The 21,348-nt window shown below is 42.6% G+C and overlaps 1 protein-coding gene across 2 annotated transcripts in view; it reads right to left on the bottom strand.

Moving 5' to 3' along the window:
* mgll (monoglyceride lipase) overlaps positions 1-20,622 on the bottom strand; it is a gene marked incomplete at its 5' end in the record, with an annotated part of 35,788 nt that extends 15,166 nt beyond the window's left edge. Inside the window, 4 exons of one of the 2 annotated variants that reach the window (XM_079175003.1) lie at positions 1,335-1,471; positions 5,879-5,985; positions 18,549-18,684; positions 20,486-20,622. In XM_079175003.1, the coding sequence (XP_079031129.1) occupies positions 1,335-1,471; positions 5,879-5,985; positions 18,549-18,676 (372 nt within the window). Of the gene's footprint in view, positions 1-1,334; positions 1,472-5,878; positions 5,986-18,548; positions 18,788-20,485 lie in introns of those variants that run through there. The other variant, XM_079175002.1, reaches the window with a different exon arrangement.
* Between the last annotated feature and the right edge of the window lie 726 nt (positions 20,623-21,348).

The raw sequence follows: 21,348 nt of genomic DNA on the forward strand, positions 1-21,348 counted from the left end.
ATGTTCTATGATAAAACAGTACGCAGCACACTACCAATTCCTACTAATACCTAGTCATTATCTGGGCTGTGGGAAATCTTTTTCAGCAAATGTTTAACAGCCTGTTAGCTTAGCTTAGCACTGGAAACTGGAGCAAACAGCTCTACCTTCCTCTGTGTGAAGGTAACACAATCTGCCCACCAGCACTTCTAAATCATCAACATGTGCTTTAGAGGTGCTGGTAGGTGGATCGTGTTATTGTTGGACAGAGCTAGGCTAGCTGTGTCCAGTCTTTATGCTAAGCTAAGCCAACCAGCTGCTAGCTGCAGCTTAGATATGAGCTCCTTATGTAACTCAGAAAGCAAATAGGTGCAGCTCCCAAAATATATGACTAAACTAAATAATCAATGGATTCATTGAAAAATAAAACAATTAATCCTACGTTATCCTTACTGAAGAAATATGTTATACATAGAAACTATTAGGACACCTACTGCTGTATTGACCACGTCTCAATACTCACTGGAGCCTGGAATTGATGATAAAGGTGAAAACTGCCACGGACACAGAAGGTCAGTTTACCATTACATTACATGGACATCCTCTGGATTTCTGTCAACATATAGACCCACATTGCCCTTGAGCCGGTCACTGAACCTGTTACCTGCCCTGTTGGAGGTTTACAGTCACCAGCAGCAGCAGCAGCAGCAGCTGCTGCGGGCTGTGCACAATCTGTGTCACTGTGTGAAAGGTAAGTTTACTGAGCCAACGTGGCAAACCGTCCCTGAACTGTTTTCCTGCAGGTGGATGGTGGAATTACTTCATCATACATAATGTATCTAGCGCTCGGACCAAACCAAACCAAATAAAATATAAATGAAAGCATGGTGTCTCTCATTTTATACAGTACTTTCTTGAAAGTGCCTGTAATATTAAAACACCCTGTTATTCTGTCAGATTTCAATCAGAATACCATGTTCTGTGTTTTTTTATGGCGGACTATTTTGGGACATAAATACCCTTCATACTGATAGAAGAGCGTGTTCCTTTTCTTTTTATTTGAATGTCACGTTTTCACAGTAAACACTGATCTCAGTATTTTTCTTTCCTGTGCTTGATCAAGGCTTGCACATCAACTTCATGCAGTTGTCCCTCTGTGTGTGTGTGTGTGTGTGTGTGTGCGTGTGTGTGTACAGAGCACACTGTACCAGGTGCTCTCAAACAATATTATGTAATTTCACACCAAACTAAACAGAGAGACAAACCTCAACGGCGGTGAGAGTGTCACTGTCCACAGAATGACCCCCAGTTGAATCTGTAATTAACAGCATAATGCTACATGGAGAGTGTCCTACCATGGAGTGACCCACGATGAAGACGGGCAGGTCTGGGTGGCGGGACTTCATCAGGTCAACGTGCTGCAGGGAGTCTCTGATGTAAACCTGGAAGTCTTTGACGTTCATCCTGTCTCCTTCGCTCTGACCGTGGCCAACTGTGTAGGGAAAAGAGGGAGGAAAGTGGCTGAAACAATAAACTAGGAATATAAGGGCGGATGGCGGATGGAGGGAGAGACAGCAGGGAGGATGAGGAGGGACAGAGTAGAAGAGAGGAAAGGGATGTGAACAGAAGTGAGAAAGGGGAGGAAAGGAGGGAGCAGGTGACAAAGAAAGAGCGACACTGAATGCAACATGAACCGTTTCTAGTGGCAGCAACACCTTTGATGATTTGCATCTGCACTTACTGATATTCTGCGTGTAAATTCATTATTCAGTGATCCAGGCTATGAGTAAATATATCTTACCCTAAACATCTGTATTTCTACCCGACGAACAAGGAATTTCAGCCTCACTTGTGACAATTTATGTGTCTGTGTTTGTTACTGAAAGACAACAGACTCTCTTCATCTTTCTGACTCTATGATTCACAATATAGACTAAAACGGGAAATAACGGATCATGAGGAGAATCATGAGGAGGAACCATTCTAAGGATCCTTCGATGGTTCTTTTGTCAATTAAACCGATGAACTATTGTGTGTTGTCTGTTGGTCCACTCCAGTATAAAACTGCAAGGTAGTATCAGAGCTGTGCGATCAGCTGCAGCGTCCAATCACGGACAGATTTCCAATAAAAGAGGACCTTCATGATGGCGGACCGGAACGTCGTCTGGGTCAAGCATGGAGCAAGGAACGATGAAAATAAAGGACGCTGCATGTACCCCTGGGTTAGGGTGAGAAGAAGAAGAAGAAGAAGAAAGGGACAAAGAAAAGGGGGAAAGGAAGAGAACAGGGTGACGAGAGGAAGAAGGAGAAGAAGAGTGAGGAAAGTGAAATGAAAAGAGGGAAGGCAGGAGGTGGAGGAGGTGAGAGGAGACAAAGACAGTGGGGAGAGAACATTTGACTGACAGACGGCGAGGAGGGAGAAAAAGAATATGAATATGTATGTCTATGCATACATAGATTGCGTGTCGCCTCCTCGAGCTTTCTGCAGCAGTGGTTGAGAGGTGAGGCGGGTTGCCATGGCAACCATTGAACCAATATCATCACTGAGCACCTAAACATTCACAACGTGTGCAGCTCACACCTTCTCGCTCTCGCTCTGCAATCTCAAGTGTGTGTGTGTGTGTATTTTATAAATACTGCGTATGTGCGCCGTATATACGAAGATGTCTTCGCGCGACATGTTCTTGTTTCCCCCTCGTCGAGAGAGAAGCGATCATCACAGCGTGGAAATCAACGTCCAATCACGGCAGCAGAGAGTGACAGAGCGCTGCAAACTCCAGTTCGATGCACACCGCATCCCCCTCCCACATGAGATCAATGACCTCACACTCTACGGAGGGCACATCTTCTGATACACTCGACACACACGGAGATTCACACATGAGCACACTTCAGACAACGGACACACACACACACACACACACACACATACACACACACAGACATATAAACACTGACGTCCACTTGCTGCACGAGTAAGAACCGCAACAAATGTTTTGTCTGATTTTCTTAGTAATAAGTGAATTAATTTAAGAGTTGATTATAACACAAAGCCAGTCCAGTTAACTCATCTTAACATCAATTGTGCGTGCTGTTTACAGCTAATAACATTATAAAAAAAGTGCACCATTGATTTTAGGACACAGGTGTGACCACAGGTGTTGATGCAGAATTACATGGTTTAAAGAATTTGGGCAACAACTAATTATTATTGTCAATATTGGTAAATCTCTTGATTACTTTTTTGATTGACTGATTATTTTGTCTTTAAAATATAACAAAGGTGACTTCAATAATTATATAAAGAGATATTAAGAGAAATATGCACTCTATTTAGCAGTATGTAAATGTTGTAGAAATGCTTTCTAACACACTATAATGTAGCTGTAAGCAGATATCAGTGTTTATTAATGTATTGTGACCACCCACAAGAGGAGTCTAAACAGATAATGAACCATAATAGACTGAAACACCGCTGTAAGAATACAAAACATGTCTGATATTGAACAAAGGCTTGGGTCAAAAGCTGCACCTGACGCACTTCAGAGTCTGTGTGATGTGTTTGTATGGCATGCTGACAAACAATTAGTTTTTTATGGATGTGAAATTAGGGATGTGTTTAGTGCTTTTATGGCATGTGCAATGTCATCTCTTTTACCTTTTTTTATGTCTAAAATAAACTCAATCAAACAAAAAACTATTATTATTTTTTTTCCAGATAATGGCCTCTTGAAGTAGCTTCTCCAATCCGGTCTTTGCACGGACTGATGGATGCAGAAACACCGATCTAATTAACTGTCACAATTGCATTATTGTCTAATGACGTAATGGGAGGACAAACATGATTTGAGCATCACCAAACAAACACTCCATGGTGAATATTTCACCCCGGCTTCGACGTGAAATGTCAGTGTTGGTGTAATATGAGTCAAGTGATATGCATCCATCATCGCATCCACGTTCTACAAAAAGCCTCAATGTTTCATGTGTCTCAGCTGTCAGTGTGGCATGTTGCTGTTACATTCTGAGTGAATTAACCATGCAGCCACCATGCCATATTTGGAGGTTGTCATCTGGTAAATAGCTGCAGTGTGTGACAGATGGAACAAACCTCCAGTCTGTGCAGGCTGTGAGGGAAAAACACCTAAAAGTCCTATAATTAGACAGAACGACATGCGAGACAGAGGAAATTGTGAAAGAGGAAGAATATGTGAAAGATCTCAACTGCTGAATTCTACCAGGGGCTGCCCGAGGCGGTGTGTGTGCGCGTGTGTGTGTGTGTGTGTGAGATAGATAGATGGAAATCTAGTGTCTACAGGGACTTGTTCCAGTTCAGTATTTTCCATTTAACAGTGTGACATTTTACTGCGAGCCACTGAACAAACTGCTCCTCTGTGAGCAGCTTCAGTCATCCTCATCACTGTTTTTTTCTTTATCATCTCTGCAGCTCTTCATTGAGACGTCTACCTCTGCAAATATTTCTACATTTACAGCCGGGACGTTATGCCTTTGCCTTCTCACCGTCTCTCTCTCTCTCTCTCGGCCTCTCCTGCTCATCTGGAGATGAGTTTGCTGAACACACATGCTGCTCTCTCTCTCTCTGCTGCACAGTCACACACGCTCACACATTCCTGCTGTATCTAAGACCAGCAACGCCACACAGCCTCGCCTAAGAGCACCTAGTTGGAGGAATGTATGAGAGAAGAGATTGCTAATACCTAATTACTACTTCCTGTCAAGCTAAAACTTTTAGGCATTTTTCTGTATTTTTCTGTTTCTATTAAATCTTTCTTTTCGAACCCATTTCACATTTTCTGTTCGAAGTTAACATTTAGTTGGGGAAGAGTTGTATCCATAGAAAAACATGCCCCGTGCAACCTGAGAAACTGAACAAGGACATTATTCCGGATAACAAGTTGTGCCGAAGTGTCAACAGCCATGGTAATGGCTCAGTGGCACTGTGCTTAGCCACAGGAGTCCTTTGAAATGAACGCTATCATCGTCGTGCTAACATGCTCACGAAGACCAAATTATCATGCTGATGTTTAGCAGCTGCGCTACAACGTTCACCAACTTAGGTTAACATGTTAGCACACATTATCTGATTAAAAGCACAGCGGAGGCTGAATGTTTTTTAGATATAAAGCAAAGTATTTTGGTATTAACGTGATGATGACACTAGATGAGAAGTTATTACAATTCATCCTGATGGGGGACATGAATGTCTTTACCAAATATCATCTATCCAAAGTTGTATAGACACTCAAAACCCAAAATATCAACCGTGTGATATTTAAAAGTCATTGAGATTCATTCTCTGGGGATCATGAATTTCTGCTCCATATTTCTGCTCCATCCAATATTTGTGGACCTCCAGACAGAGATGCTGCTAGTGTGGCTGAACAGATTTCAACCCATCATAAAAACACCAACAGCTGTACTGATTAGAACCCTTCAGTTGTGTTTTTGTAATATTAACTGTTACAACTTAATGTTCGGTTTTGTCATTTCCAGCCTTGAGAATCAGCTAAAAGCTGAAACACCAGTTAACTGTGTGACTGTTGTCTGAGCTGCCAGTCTGTCCAGTGCTGAGGACTCACTTGAACATGAACAGAGCCAGAAGTTTCAGTCACACTTCAAACCACCACAGCATTTATGAAGTTTTCCTCGATGTACCAACATAGAACAATGTACCAACGAGCCTCATTCATTTTCCCCAACAGGCTTCGTTCACTCAACAATACATAAGGGCCGGAATCAGGCCGAGAGGGGGATGATGGGCTTTCTTTGAACCGATGCGTAAGCTATTCTGTGTTTGAACTACTAATGAACACAAGGGCACCCATGACTTTAGGTGTGACCGTATTAATGTAACGTGATGTGTGTGTTTGTGGCTCACCGTGGTCGTGTGCAAACACCAGCAGCGACAGTTCCTTCAGCTTCTGTGCGATCTCATCGTACGGCCCACAGTGCTCCCCGGCCCCGTGGACAATCAACACCAGAGCCCTGAGAGGAGGAGAGGAGAGAGTTAAGTCATGTGTTCACAGAGACACACACACAAACCTATGTTTGCATTTCCGTCCTCGAGTTATCCGAATGTTACGGTTGAGGTAAACCTTGAAGATTTCTATCCAACAGTACAAGGCTTTATTATAAGAGGCTGGAGGGGGGGGGGGCTGTGAGATGGATGAACGAGTTCAGGGCACAAACGCAGATGGAAGGAAGACACACAAACAATCTGACGCAGTGATTATCCTCCTCACTGTTTTTCTCAGGTAAAATACCAATTGATCGCTGAACAGCATTGCTTTTTAACTACATGTGCGAAGAGACAGAGATGATAGAAAAAAAAGAGATGCGAATGTTTTCAGAGATAGCAGCTATCGTCCATCTGTCCGTCTATCTGCCTCAACACAGCCCTTCCTTCCTGACTCAAAACAAACACTGAGGGAGTCCAGCAAAACACAAAAAAAACAGCTTAGACATTCCTGCTTTTCATGAGAGCATCCATTAATTATTTCCCGTTCAGGGAAAGCCTGTATGCAAATGCTTCTTCGGAACAGAAACTTCAGCGGCTCAGTTTCCAACCAAGTATAAAAAAAACAAAAAAAAACCATCAACACTTCAGATATCCTCAAGGTTTCCAGCTGGTTTGAGGCAGAACCATGTAGTTGATGAGGAAGTTATATTTACAGCAGTAAACTGCCCTGGAATTTCATTTGTTAAATACATTAAATGGTTTAATTAAGAATTCTTTTTGGGGGTTTTTCTGATGTGGAGTATCTGTTTTGTTTCATGCTCATGGAGACATATTGTTTTTGTATTTTTACACGCTGGCAGATGTTTCAATTAAAATTCAATTAACAGTCGCTTTACCTCCGAGGCAGACTTGTTTTGTTTTGCCCGAAACAAAACAAAGCTGGCTTTCAAAGAGGTTTTGGGAGTTTCAGCAGGATCAAGAAACAGATGTGGATCATTTAAGTGGCTATCAAATCATTTTATGATGATGTATCAAATAACAAAACAACGTGAAAGGTGTCGCTCGTAGTGATGAACCCACAGAGAATTAATAGCGAGTATCTGCTCTGCACTGCTGTCCGGACCTCAACTTCACTGTTTTTATTGAGACTCGCTGCTCTCATTGTTTTCATCTTTTCTCGGAGAAAAAGCTCTCCAGACTTATTGTACACTACCTGCTCGGCACCAAACAGCAGGCAGACACAGTCAGCGACTAGCGGGGGAACATAATGGAGCATTAAGAGCAAAATATTTCCTTCAGGAGAGAGCAGAAGCAGAGCTGTAGGAGAGTGAATGGAGGACTTAAAGATCACTCCAATGAATGACAATGTTTCTCTGTATCTGCTGGAAGTGAAAATAAGCAACTGAACAAGGTCGTTTATCCTAAAAGGTGTCGAAACGTCAGCGATGTGTTCACAATTTGTTGCTGCAAAAAAAAGGAAATCAGTTCTTTTTAACATCATTTCATATTTAGAATGTCATATATTGTGTCCTCCTCCAGGTTCGTCAATATCAGAAATGTTTACACGACGACCTCGTTACAGGACGTTTTCATCCTGCTTCTTTAGTCGATACTATGATAAGGATTTTAATTGCAATCATGATTGCTAGAAAGGAAAGACACAACTCACATGTTGTAGCAGTACAAACCACAGTCTAAAGAGGTAGGAAACACATAAAAAAAAAACCTCTTAAAAATGATCAATACAACTAAATAAGAGATGACGTAAATGCCACTCAAAGCTATACGCATTCTGTGTGCGGGAATAAAAAGTCTAGTAGTGTTTTATTGAGGTAGAGTATTAGTATTTACTGCTTTCTTTGTGCCTTATACCAATTGGGGAGGTGTTTTATTATTTCCAATATGCAAATGCATGATGTGTAATATTGGGGAAAAAAATCAATTAATCATGACATCTAAGCAACACTAGATGTCTAGTAGGACAACACGGTCTTTGTCTACCTGTCCTTTGAGGTACCTCAACGGTCTTTGCCACACATGCCCCAAAACATAAAGCTACAACCAAAAACATGTTCCGATCATCACGTAAACGCCTACAGGATAATCCCCTGTTAATTTCATCTCTCACGTCGGGGTAGAGAAGATATCATGTAAAAGCATATTCTGGTTTAACGTCATGTTTCCTCAGAAAGAGAGACCTTTCGCTAATGAATGCACCGGCTGTGAGACCAGGTGGGTTTTTTTTCAGGTTTGACTTCTTCTATCAGCGCATATTAAGCAGCAGAGCCGCACTGAAACGCTGCAGTGTTCTTTCTCTGAACAGCAGCGCAGCTGAGAAGCCTTGCGAGAGCTTCAATCAGCAGCAGACAATTAGCCCAAATGTATTCAGCGACAGAGGAAAAAAGGGAAGCGAGTGAAAAAGGGAGAAAGTGAGTGAGAGTGCGAGGCGGGTAGAAGAGCAGAATAAGAGTATCTCATTAGCAAATCGCTCTGATTTCACTCGCGGCTCTTTCCCTCCTTTTGGACAAAGCCATCGCCTCGGGCGCAGACTTCCTCTGCACTTGTTGGCTCGGAGCAAGTGTGTGTATACATGTACTGTATGCGTGTGCGCTTTTGCATGCGAGTGTGTGTGTGTGAATGAGTGTCTTTGTAGAGGAACAATGTTCTGTAACACAAATGCCGAGGGCCAGCAGGGGATTAATGGGGCTAATCTGGGTTCATTGTTATGGCGACTGTACGGGGAACACAGTGCGCACTGCAATGTGACATTTGTTATTCCCTTAATACCTTGTTTTGTCTGCCTGATAACCTCTCTTACTTCATTTCCCTCCCTTTGTTCGCCATCTTTTCTCCTTCTCTTCTCAGTTTTTCTTCCCGAGTTGCCAGAAAGAGGAAATACAAACTGGATGAAAGGCAAAACGTCTGGTGACAGCGAACAGTCGGCATCGTTTTGAAGGATTTAATTGCCCAGATAATTGCCCTTATCTCAAGAGGCCTCTGCGTTCACTCATATACAGGCATCTGCAGACAACTGACATTATTCAGTCATCGTCAGTATGTCGGCTCAGCCGTGCAGAGACAGCCCACTATTTCCACTTTGCTTAAAGTGGTCTGGCAAGGCTCAAGAAGCATTCGCTCGGGACGAAGTGTTACTTCAATAGGCTGTGAGACTTTGGCGTTATACTACTTTACTCAAACTCCATCAACCTGAAGCCATGGGGTGGACTAATGCACTGCACACTAGGGCTGTTTAAAGACTAATGACGGACCTGTAAAAAGACTAATCAACATGGCAGCTTCGAAAGTGTTAAATGTCTAAATTTTAGGCTTGAAGTAGGCCGCGCTGTTGTAGAATTATACTTTACAACACCTACATGTCCTTTAATTACTGCTCAGGTAAATTACCTGCATCATTTGAAGGATTGTGAGCTGTGTTAGTAACTCACAGCCTTATACACAAATCAGGGCTAACATGCCGCTTAATTTAAGGAGCTTCTTTTAGACTTCTGGTGTTTTGTGAATATGGCCCCTGGTATTATGAGGCTAATGCAAACTTCCTTCTGAAGGCAAACTAGCATTGACCAATGACAATTAAGTGGGGGCGGGACAGGGAAACGTTCAATGACGGACACATATCCCAACCAACTCCTTTAAAGTATCTTCACCCGTATATTGTACAGGGACGTTTGTTATTAAGGTCTGCAACTATTGGTTATTTCAATTGTTGAAATTGTCAATCAAGCGATTGTTCAGTCTATAAAAATGCTCCGTAGTACAAAAACAAAAAGGAGCTAAAAATACTTTACTCTTCCAGTTTTCTTTCTCATTATCCCTTTGTTTTCTCTCTCTCTCTCTCTCTCTCTCTCTCTCTCTCTCTCTCTCTCTCTCTCTCTCTCTCTCTCTCTCTCTCTCTCTCTCTCTCTCTCTCTCTCTCTCTCTCTCATGGGAACTGGAGACCCACTTGTCTCCCACACCAGTTTCAGTTGCTGGAACAACATGGCTGATAACCAGCCTTATTAAAACACTCAGAGAGAGAGTGAGAGAGAGAGTTTAGTCCTCCCTCTGGCTCCTCGAAACAACCACAGACCCAAAACAAAGCCAGGACCCTAATCCCTTTAATGCAACGCTGTTTGGCAACTCCAAGATCATTTAGGAGCTCACAAACCTTCCAACTGTGCCCGAATGCCACATTCTGCACCTTCGACTTTGAGTTTTACACGAAAAGCAAGAAGCATTTTAGGCATTTTAGGCATTTTAGGCATTTTAGGCATGCTTCTGATGCTCACAGAGGCTCACATTTAGAAGGTGGAAGGACCAAAGCCGTGCAATGTTTCTACTGTCGCCCTGGTATGAAATTCTATGACTTTTCCATTATTTTCCACAACATAACCCCTACATAATTCATGTCTTTCATATATCTAAATGTATTGTTTATACATAGCTTGTTGATTGTTTTTTCTATAAGAAGAAAACTTCTGGTTGCGCTCACCGCTCATAAATCATAGCCCACCAATAAACATTCAGCACTGTTGAGTTCATTCTGTTCTATTCCTGCAAGGCGACCTACTAACTGTAATAATAATAATTTTATAACGGAAAAATAAAATGGAAAGTATGTCTGACGTCCCCCTAGTGGCTGTAGTGGGTACTCCAACTAAACATATTTGGTACTTTGTGAGCTCATTGCTCAACAGTAGATAACTACTCTTTCAGGGAGTAAACTACACTTAATAAGTATTATAATTATGTCCACGTTCTTTCATTTACTTTGTAATATGGAGCCACGATGCAAAGATTTGGGAGGGTAATGGGAAATGTCTGCTATTGTCTGCTGGACAGTTATTATGTTATTGTCTGTCACTGACTTACTCTATTTTAGCTTTATGTTTTCTTCACTTTCAAAAATCATATTGGCATCTGAAACGTGGCTATTTCATCTCTGTGGGCCGGGCACCTCTGAGAGAGCTACAAGTGGCACAAGTCCAGTAATCTGCATCATAAATTGTCATGAACATTGACTGAGGTCGACACGAAGGGAACGCAGCAGCATCAGGACTGTGTTAGCGTGCACGGGCAGAACGATAACCTTTTGACATTGTGACGCGTGAAAGCAGGAAAAGCACAGGTGTAAGTAATAAAAGGAAGGAAGGCTGCATTCCATTTAGATGCTTCACTTTCAGGCTCCTGGTATTGTGCATGCTGGCTCACTGCGGCTTTCTTGAATAGAACAAAGCCATCGTTTTCCTGCGGGACAAGTCTAAATGTCTGCTGGTAAAAGACTTGTACCATCCAGACTCCTGTTTTGCTGCACTTGATTGGGCAGGACACAGGTAGAATAACGTAAAAGGTGTCATATTTGACTTTTGATTGTGACATGTCTCTGGGGCAATCGTTCAACACTATGTACTGTATATTTGTACAATTAACTTTTGCTGTTGTGCTCTTATATAAACATACTGTCTAGTTAAATTAACGCTGAAGGTTTTAGCGTCCACGTGTCCAGACTGGACAGGATCCAGAGGACGAGACAGAACGACCGAACATTGGCATGTTAATACGATTAATAGACTTAGACTGCTCAGAACTTAATGGTGTGTGTGTGTTGGTGTGTGTTGGTGTGTGTCTCTTTACTCTAATCTCAGTGTGACTGTGGGAGAACCACACATTTCTGAGCTTTCTTTGAAGAGCTGCCCAAAGGAAGTGATGTACATGCTGTGTGTGTGTGTGTGTGTGTGTGTGTGTGTGGGGGGGGGGGGGGGGGTCACCACATCAGTGCTGTTAAGTGCAGACGTGCAGTTATAGAGTGTGTATAGAAATATAGAGGCAAAGATTAAAGGAAAGAAAAAGAAGAGCGGACCAAAGATAGAACGAGAAGATACACGTGAGACAGAGTGAAACATGACGTCATTAGCAGCTTTTGAAAAACCAAATTTAGTAACTTTTTAAGATTATAACTCTAAAGTAAAGAAACCGCATGACCAGCCTGCCAAATTTAAACTGACTGCAGAGTATTCCAGGTGCAGTGACTGTGCTATAAACAGATTGTATTTAATTATAGGCCAGGTCACAGCAGCATGTAAAATGACCACATTTTAGAGTCTGCCTAGCGTTAGCATGTCAGTTACAGTAATTCACCAAGTAGCCCCGCGGGTAGCAGTTGCATTGTAGCTGTACTCTGCTGAATTTTAGGAACTTTCTATATTGTTTAAGACACCTTCAGACATTGTGAGAGACCGTGAACTCCCAGGTGACAGTGAGATTTGATGCACTCGGAGAAAACCAAAATGGATTTGACAGAAACAGCAACGTGACAAGTGGAAAATGACAAGGAGGCTATGAGAGGAATGAAGTGTGACAAACCGGTATGGAAAAAAAAAAAGATTGTATAGGAGTGTGTGTGTGTGTGTGTGTGTGTGCGTGTACTGCGCAGCAGAGAGAGACAGAGGGAATTGCTGTGTGATGGAGAGAAATGGAGGCAGGCAGACAGCAGGCATCCACAGAAGGAAAGTTTACGCCAGTGAACCAAAGAGACATTATTGAAAAGTGCAGAATTGGGCCAAGAGCATATGGGAACCACAAAGATCTCAGCTAACACTTAGGATCGATCTCCTGAAGGCAGTAAAAGATGAATGCATGAATTTATAAAGGGGCTTTTTTTTTTTTTTTAATAAGGTGTTTTGTGGCCCGGGAACATGACCTTTAAAGCTGCTGGCCAGTAAAAGTAAAGAATAAAACTTGCAGATCTTATAACAGTGGAGTGGTGCAAAATAAAAGACTCAACAGTCACTGTCGTAACATGCAGTCATTACCTTAATGTGGAAGGTTTGACAGGAAACTAAATGTCAGAGTAAGAGGAAAGGGAAGTGGTGTCCTCGTGGAGGAGATGCACGTGCAAAGTAGGTCTTGAAATCTCCCTCGTAGGTTCAAACTGCTGCTTTGTGGAGATTTGAAGCTAACTGATACTGCAAATGAACAAAAGAAGAACTGTGTGTTCCTTCAACTTGCTATCGTCACACACTCACAGCACACTTTCTTATGTGGATAGACAGAAACAGAATTTTCTTTTTCTTTTTTTCTGAATGGAATTGTCTTATGAATTCACCTTTTTCTTATTATGCACCAACACTGCCTCAATAAAATAAAAACACTACCGCTGATAATATCATTTTGTCACTACATTTTCCCTTTTTGCAGCTTTGCGTGTTTCCACTTTCACATTTAATATATAAAAATGTAATTTATGGAAATCCTAATAACTATAAAGAGCACTTTGATCATTATTTACACATTTGTACAAGTCATGTCTCAGCTTATTTCAACGTCATGGCTGTTGCTTGTAATGTAACTGATGCAATAATTCTCACCGACTATTACGGTATTAATGAAATCACTAAGTCGTTGTGAATAACAGCAACAGTGGGATGAAACATTTTTGCTCTGCTTCCTTTTCACAGCTGGTACTTACTCGGTGAATTTCATGGGAGTACAAGTGGCCCTAATATTTAACACACTGCTTCATATGTGCCCCCAAGCGCAAACATGAAGGGAACCATTAAAGAGCTTTTATCTTTGTAAAGTGTCCTCCACTGACGAGCGTAACAGAAGCAGCGAGCAGCAGGGAAATGAAATGGTCTGACAAACACAAAGAGGAAAATCATCGAGACACCATCGGCGATAACGTCAATAACAGCTTGACCCGTTTACACAAACTGCGTGTGTGTGAGCGTGACTGTCAATCGTATGATTGTACTGCGGAAAAAATAGGTGTGCAGTGCTTGTACGGCCAGTATGCTGGTCTCCATGAGGGTTCAAAGCCCCAGTTGAACGTCTCTTGGAAGATCTGTCAATCATTGCTGATGCCCCTCCCCTCCACCTTTCACCTACTTCCTGGTTCTCGTCGTGAATGGGCTCTTCAGGAGCTATTGACCTTTGACACCTATCTCATTCTCATCCCAACAAGAAATATTTCAAATTGCATATTTTTTGGAGGTTTCATTGCTGCATCTTTGAGACTGCTCAATTATCCATTGGTCATGTAATTCCTACAGAACACACAGCGTGTTGGCAACATGGTGGACATGAAAAAGCCAACAGCAGAAAGGTTTGTCCTTTCTTCCAGAGAGTTTACCAGTGAATAGACGTAGATTCTTTCCCTGCCTACAGTTTCATGCTCATATACACATGGGATAACTTTAAGGCTTCATTTTGTATGTGAATTGACTTCTGATAGGTATTCTGCACGTGCACAACAATTAAAAACAAGTATTCTTACGAATAATTTCCCAATTTAAGCATTTAAGTCTAAACAACACAACTTTGGAAGTGAGATGAAAGGAAACAGATTTAAGACATGAACTGCACAGATAGTGAGTGTAACAACAAAAATCATATCAGGAAGGTTATGCTTCACACTCAATGTATGTCAGAGGCTAAGTTCACGTACCGCCCTCTGTTGAAATCATTACTGTCCTTAAAGGACATATACAACCTTTCACAACCAATCAATATTCACCCGAAAAAGACTTTTGTTTGTAAGTGCTACTGAAGAGCAAAGAGTGATGTGTTTTTTTAATGCACCAGCTGCATTCAGCTGCTGTTACTGCAAAGTTCTCTCATTGAGCTACTAGCTATATGTTGAGCTGTATGGTAATCAAAAGACATATTTGCAAAGTGACCACCATCGCATGTTTGGAAACTTTTGGTCCACCAGCAACAGATTTATTGATTCCCAAATTCATATGATAGTTAAACTATTAAAAAGACATGTTTTCTGAAATAGACCCGGGTGGCTGACCGACGGCCAGATTGATGCTAAAATCCTGAGAAGAGCACAAAAAAAATAAAAACGAGCTCCTCTTATAATCTCTCCACATATTTTGCTCCAACATTTGTTGCCAACGTGTAACGTAACGATAAACCAAAGTCATCAACTTTCTCCGAGGCATGAGTGTTTCCCCTTCCATTTGGTGTGAGATTTAATATCAAACAACTTCCGCCCTTTTTTTGCTCAATAAATAGCTCAGTTCAGTTACTTGAGTCAATAAGTGTAGCCCTGGCACTCTCAAGCTGGCTGCTGCCGGTCCTCATGGTTGCAGCAAATCACATCACAGCTTAAATTGTGTTGACTATGATGAGCCCTGTTTTGGTTTGTTTTTGAGTTCTCATGAACCAGATGTCTTGCTGCCTACAAAAAGATATCATCAGAAGTCACAGTATATAGCATTGTTATGCATAATCTCAATAAAAAAAAAATCATGCGTCACTACGAAACATTTTATAATGAGTTTGATTCGTCTGGCTGCCGTTTGAATAAACTGTCAAACAGCAGATTCCCTTATCTGGAGATCCCTTTGATCGTCAAAGTTTATCACTGCACCAGCTGCTACTGTGGCTGATATCAAACTATGTATCCATCCTTCCATCATTTATAGCATGGTCTAGATGTAGCGTGCGTTTGAAAAACATCCACAGTGTATACGAAGAAGTTCGAAATTCTATTTCCCAGTCATGCCGATGGTCGTAGCCAGTTTTTATTTACTTAAATTGATATAATGCTATAAGCTTCTGGCGGAGCTGCAGCTACAGAGATTTCATAAATTGGGCTCCGACACGCTGTGTCACGTTGTGTTAAATTACTAATCTGAGTGCTGCAGTGAGTGGGTCGCTGTGAGTCTGGAGGCCGCATCCATCCAGACCAAAGAGAACTGGTTTTTGTTTGCGAAACATCGGAGCGCAGAAGGTAGCGTATCAGAGCATCTCTCTCACGGTTAAGTGTAGGCTGTACGACAGACAGCAGGCTGGAGAGTCTCAGTTTGTGACGTTTGCTCAGCAGTTTCACTCTCTGATGACACTCTGTGTGTAACTTTGATTTTGAGAGATTAAGCGCGTTCAGGAGAGGCTGATTTCCCCTCAGAGCTACAAACTATTATACTCCGACAAACACTGACGACAGCATATTCAGACCGATAAATCAGTTTGGGGTAATGGTGGGAGTGTGACTTTACTGAACCGCTTCTGTTTTGTCAGCTTGTAAAACAGTAAGCCTACCACACACCGCTTCTAGGAGCTGCTAGCTCAGCTAAAATTATATAATTACTCTGGGCTTCAGTGAAGAATTGAAGTGCCCTGTGAGAGTCTCGATGCAACTTCTAAAGCATTTTTTATTTGAGTACAGCGCACATAAAACGACCACGGAATATCTGCTATTATCAGCTATCAAAAGCACACGTTGGTCGACCGACAAAACACATCACGACTGCCGCACAACGTTTCATGTAGTCTTTGCATGCCTCCCTGTAACATGACTGCATGCATCGCTAGCATGGTCGCTAGCCGGCCTCCAGTGAGAACGCTGTTACATAAGCCATCCAAAGCCTTGGCTCCGAAACAGCCTACAACACAGAGGGATCGGCGGCTATTTTAAGCCTGCAGTGATTCGGCTTTTTACTTCCAAAACAACATGATTTGCAGAGGGACAGTAAAGCTGTTATGGTATGCCAATCAAATTTGTCATTTCTGGTTTATTGATGCTTTTGGCAGCTGGAGTCGGACACGTTTTTAGAATTGGTTATTCATTTCCGAGACTCTTTGTTGAGCAGCTCGAAATACATGAGCAGGTAGTAGATTTTCTGTTCATGGGGAAGTGTGGGGATGAGTAAGGGACCTCAGCATGGCCTCAGAGGCATTGTGGGTAGTTATAAGGTCATGTTTGTCCCACTGCCTGAGCAGAATCATGTACATTTACATTATAGAGCTGCCAGAGTGCAGAATAAACACACATGCTGTTGTAAACTATGAGCCACGGTTTATGGAGCAATTATGCAGCGGAGGCACGGACACAAGTGTCAGTTAATGAGTCACTGCTCTACTGAGATGTCTGAGCCTTGTGTGTGTGTGTGTGTGTGTGAGTAGATCAGTAATGTCTTGACTTGACAGATGTTTTGAGGGTGTCTCTGTCACTTCCCTTTCCTTCTATGCTGCATGCAACTGTGTTATTTGTAGGCGAGACTAAGTGTGACATCTGTATTCTGTTTGGTGTCCCGGCCACGGCCGAGAGAGTTCATAGCAAAGGGGGCCTCCAACGGCAGACACTAGCACCAAGTCTGTTTTTCATAAACTGGATCCATTAATCATCTTGTTGTATCGTTTGATGTCTTTTTGACTAAGAGACAACGTTGCGATTAACACTCTTTCAGACACCAGAATGCCCTATGAGTCAGCATCTCAGGCCTTTTGCAAATGAACTATAACGCTGTTCATTAAGGTTGAGAATACCATTCGAATCAACTACAAGCAGCAACCTGGAAACACAAGGGTTTATGGGTATGGGGAGACAGATGTTGTCATTTGATAGCCAGCATTTTCCCCGTGCTTGTTGTTTTTCAAAGTTGTTGTTTTTCAAAATAAAGCGATGGGGGAGACCACAGACCGCACTGTTGTTCATCCGTTTCCTCGTGTGCTGGACTGATTTCGTGATAAGTGAGCCATACACACAAAGTGCAACTGAGCTGACAGGAGTAACTTAGTGCATTCTGTTGTCCTTCCCACTGTAGTAAAGTATAAAGAGGATCTGCAACTACAGGACATGTCTGTTTGACTTATTAGCTTACCCACTTACTTGTTTAGTGGGTTGAACCGGTAACACAGTTCCTTATTTTCTTAAAATGGGGTCATGACCCAGTATGGTGCATCTGGCAGTCCCCACTATGAGGAGATTAACATAATTATAATGTCTTTTTAACGAGCTTGGGTCACAGAATGAGACTCAACTGTCCAGATTGACAACAGGTTGATTATATTTCCACTCATTTTGTCTTACTGATGTCATGTTGTTGTCTCATTTTGACCGAGGGATGTTTTGTGTTGCATATATCTGCAGTAAACTCATTACATACATAAGGGGGTCGGCCCAGGACTTTCACTAGACCAAGAATAAAGATGTGAGGATTTTATAAACATGGACCTGGGCCAAATGCCTGCATGCATATTTACTACTGTTGAGTTACTGGATTACAGCTCATCAAAGTAGGCTTCTTTTCTGCCAGTGCTACTCTAAAATAACGCGTAAATGTTGAAAACAACACATTTACAGGTGTTGACTTTACGGAGACGGTCTATGGAAGTTGAGGAGTGCTGATTGGCGAGTGTTTGACCAGCCACAGAGCGGATACGACTCCTGGTTGTGGGTGGATGAAGGCCTAACCTCCATACAAAAGAAATTAACTGATGAGTATGGATTCATACAGCTGTTGTTGTTGTTGGTGGTCAGACACTGCCAAGACATACATTTGCACTGACCAGGAAGGGGAAGAGAATACCGGGCTGTGCACTTTTAAACAGCCACTCCTGGATTGCACACACACACTAAAGATTAACATGCAGGAAGTTGAAGTGCTCATGTGACTGCAGGGCTGAAAGACACCATGTGAGTAGAAGCACTTTCCTCACAACTCAGGATGATACGTTTTAAACACATAAAATGAAGACACTTCTTGTGGTTTAAACTCCATCTCGCACGCAGCCTACTAAACACATACACGTAAGGGATGATGCAGTAAACACTAGTTTTCCTGCTCCGTTCTCCACTGACCTTGGCGGGGCGGCGGGCTCCCAGTAGCGGCAGAACAGGTGCAGTCCGTCGGCGTTGACGATGTGCGGCAGGTCGGCGTAGGGTACTCCCTGCGGGCTCCGCAGCGGAGCAGCTCCCGGCTCGGGCATGGAGGGGTCTGCAAGAGAGACACGGAGCAGCGATAACAAGACATCGCTGCCGTACAGATAGCAGCTGATGCCGGCGACGAGCAGGCAGGTGGCGGCGGTCACGGCGTTCATTGCTTATTGTGGCGCGTGTTTCGCGGCATGCATCAGAGATGAGACGGTTTGTTGGGTTAGGATACGTCGGGAGTAATCCTGAGCAGCGCGCGCGCGCACACAAACACACGCGCACACACACACAGGCAGTGTTGTCAGAACGTCCGCAACGACCGGCGTTACGTCACGAGACCATATGCTCTGCTTTTCACAGGCCCCCAGTCTCTCCCCCCTCTCTCCCTTCTCTCTCTCCCTTCTCTCCCTTCTCTCTCTCTCGCTCTCTCTCTCTCTCTCTCTCTCTCTCTCTCTCTCTCTCTCTCTCTCTCTCTCTCTCTCACACACTCCCTGACCATGAGTGTAATAATGCACTTAAAAGTGCAGTGTAGTATTGCCAAATGATGCAACCAATGTGTACAAAGCAACAACTGGTTTGCACATACTACAACAACTGCATTACTATACTGTAAGGATAGAAAAATAAAATTTATAATAATAATATGAGAATCATATGAGAATCATTTTTAGATTTAGATTTATTAACATCACTAAATCAATATTGTTAAACTGAAAATTAAAGTGTTTCTACCTTCAGTCCATGAAAAGCTGCACGTACACACACACACACACACACGTGAAGCACACTCCCCCTCTCCCTGTCTGGCATTCACACACACACACACACACACACACACCCACACACCCACACACACACACACACACACACACACACACGAGGCTTCCCTGGCTTCAGGTCCAGCTGGATATACTGGATCCACGTCATGTTAATGGCATGTGCCACCATTACAATGAAGAGGACATACTGCCCGGTACACCGCCGAAGGTGACAAATAGCCCTGGTGTGAAGCCATTTCCTGAGGTGATCGGGTGTCGTCTTTCAGGTCTAGTGACCTGACAACCTGAAGCCAGTGACAATTGTTGAATAAAAACACGAGTGAACAATGCCTGTTACTGAGCAATATAGAATGATTTCATCCATGCGTCTTGCTTGAAAATGCGGGTATTATTTTTTTTATCCTCAATAACAGGCAACATTTGTGCTTTTCGGCGTGGATAAATCATTTCACCTGCCTTTGACAGGATCACAACAAGACACACGAGAAGTGTGCATCACGCGTGGAAATAAACGTTCACACTAAACATAACTATACGCGCGAGCAGATCATTATTTGTAACTGCTCTCATGACGTGTGCGCAAAACCCCCCCTTTTGTTTTCATCTCTGCTGCAACCATCCAATTCCACATTCATGCACATGGGAAAGACTCTGCAACTACTGGTCAGCAGGGTGATCGAATCCCCTGCATGCTCCCAGGAAAAGCAAGCGTTTGTCATGCAAGTGTCTGTAATAAACATTATAGCCTTGCACAGAATCGATTCATCTGGTTTGATATCGATGTCAGTGCGCCAATAGTGGGCTAGTGGAATATACACGCGCTTTAACGCAAATATGGTCTGCGGGTTTTATTTAAAAAAAAGATGAGTGGGGAGAGAAGATGCAGCACGTGCGAACATCAGGGCAAAACTAAGAAGTTGCTTTGGTTTAAAGCAACGCGTAAAGGATTATTATGGTGATGCTGGAGATTAAATGCACTGGAGTGTCCATAATAAGGTCAAAACGGAGTCCCGCAGACGCACTGTTAAGTCCCCATACAGAAATATCACAGTAGTGTTAAAAGAATATCATAGAGATGAAACCAACCTGAGCAGGAGCGTCTGCAGTGAAGTTTCAGCTTCTTCTCGGACTCTCTTCTCTTCTCTTCTCTCTTTCTCCCTGCAGGCTATGTCTCTCTCTTTCTCTCTCGCTCGCTCCCTCTCTCTCGGATACTCCGCTTGCGCCACCCGCCAAGAGAAGAATGCAGTCAGCGACGTTTGGGTTGAAACTAAAGAAGTATTCACACACACCCATCTCTCTCTCTCTCTCTCTCTCTCTCTCTCTCTCTCAAAAACACACACACACACACGCGCACACTCACACGCACACATTTTCCCCAGAGGCGGAGATACAGCTCTTCCTCTCACCCTTTCTGTTTATCCTCATTTAAAAAAACATATTTAAGTCCACGTGGTTCACATTTTGAAGTATACCGGAACCATGATATTCATGTGTTAAGAAGATCTGTCTTTATTTAGCTGATTGTGAAGCTTCCACCTGATGAGAGAAAAGAAAGGTCGTTTTTTCATTGTCTTCCAAAACGATCTGTGGTCCAACTTGTAGGTATTTGGTGGACATTGTTTGCCATAGAGTGATGCTTCTTTAAAGAGGGATTTTAAAGATCAATTTCATGATTGTTGGAGCTTAAATCCAATTGCCAGAAGTAAAAAGCTAACATTGAGCTATAAATAAACTATAACAAGGTCACATGACATCACATCGCTGCAACTAAGCTGAAGGCAGAGGTGTGATGATGTTTATTAGTATAATTTAGCCACTTGATGTTAGCAACCAATTCACAAAAGAAACACTGACTTTGAGATGAGAGAACCTAAAGTGCAAAAATGGCAACTCATTTCTGGGTTTTAGGACTCATTCCAAGGCTAAAGAATAACTGCTATTCTTTGAAG

This window comes from Pholis gunnellus (assembly GCF_910591455.1).
Source record: "Pholis gunnellus genome assembly, chromosome: 2".
Taxonomy (NCBI): Eukaryota; Metazoa; Chordata; class Actinopteri; order Perciformes; family Pholidae; genus Pholis; species Pholis gunnellus.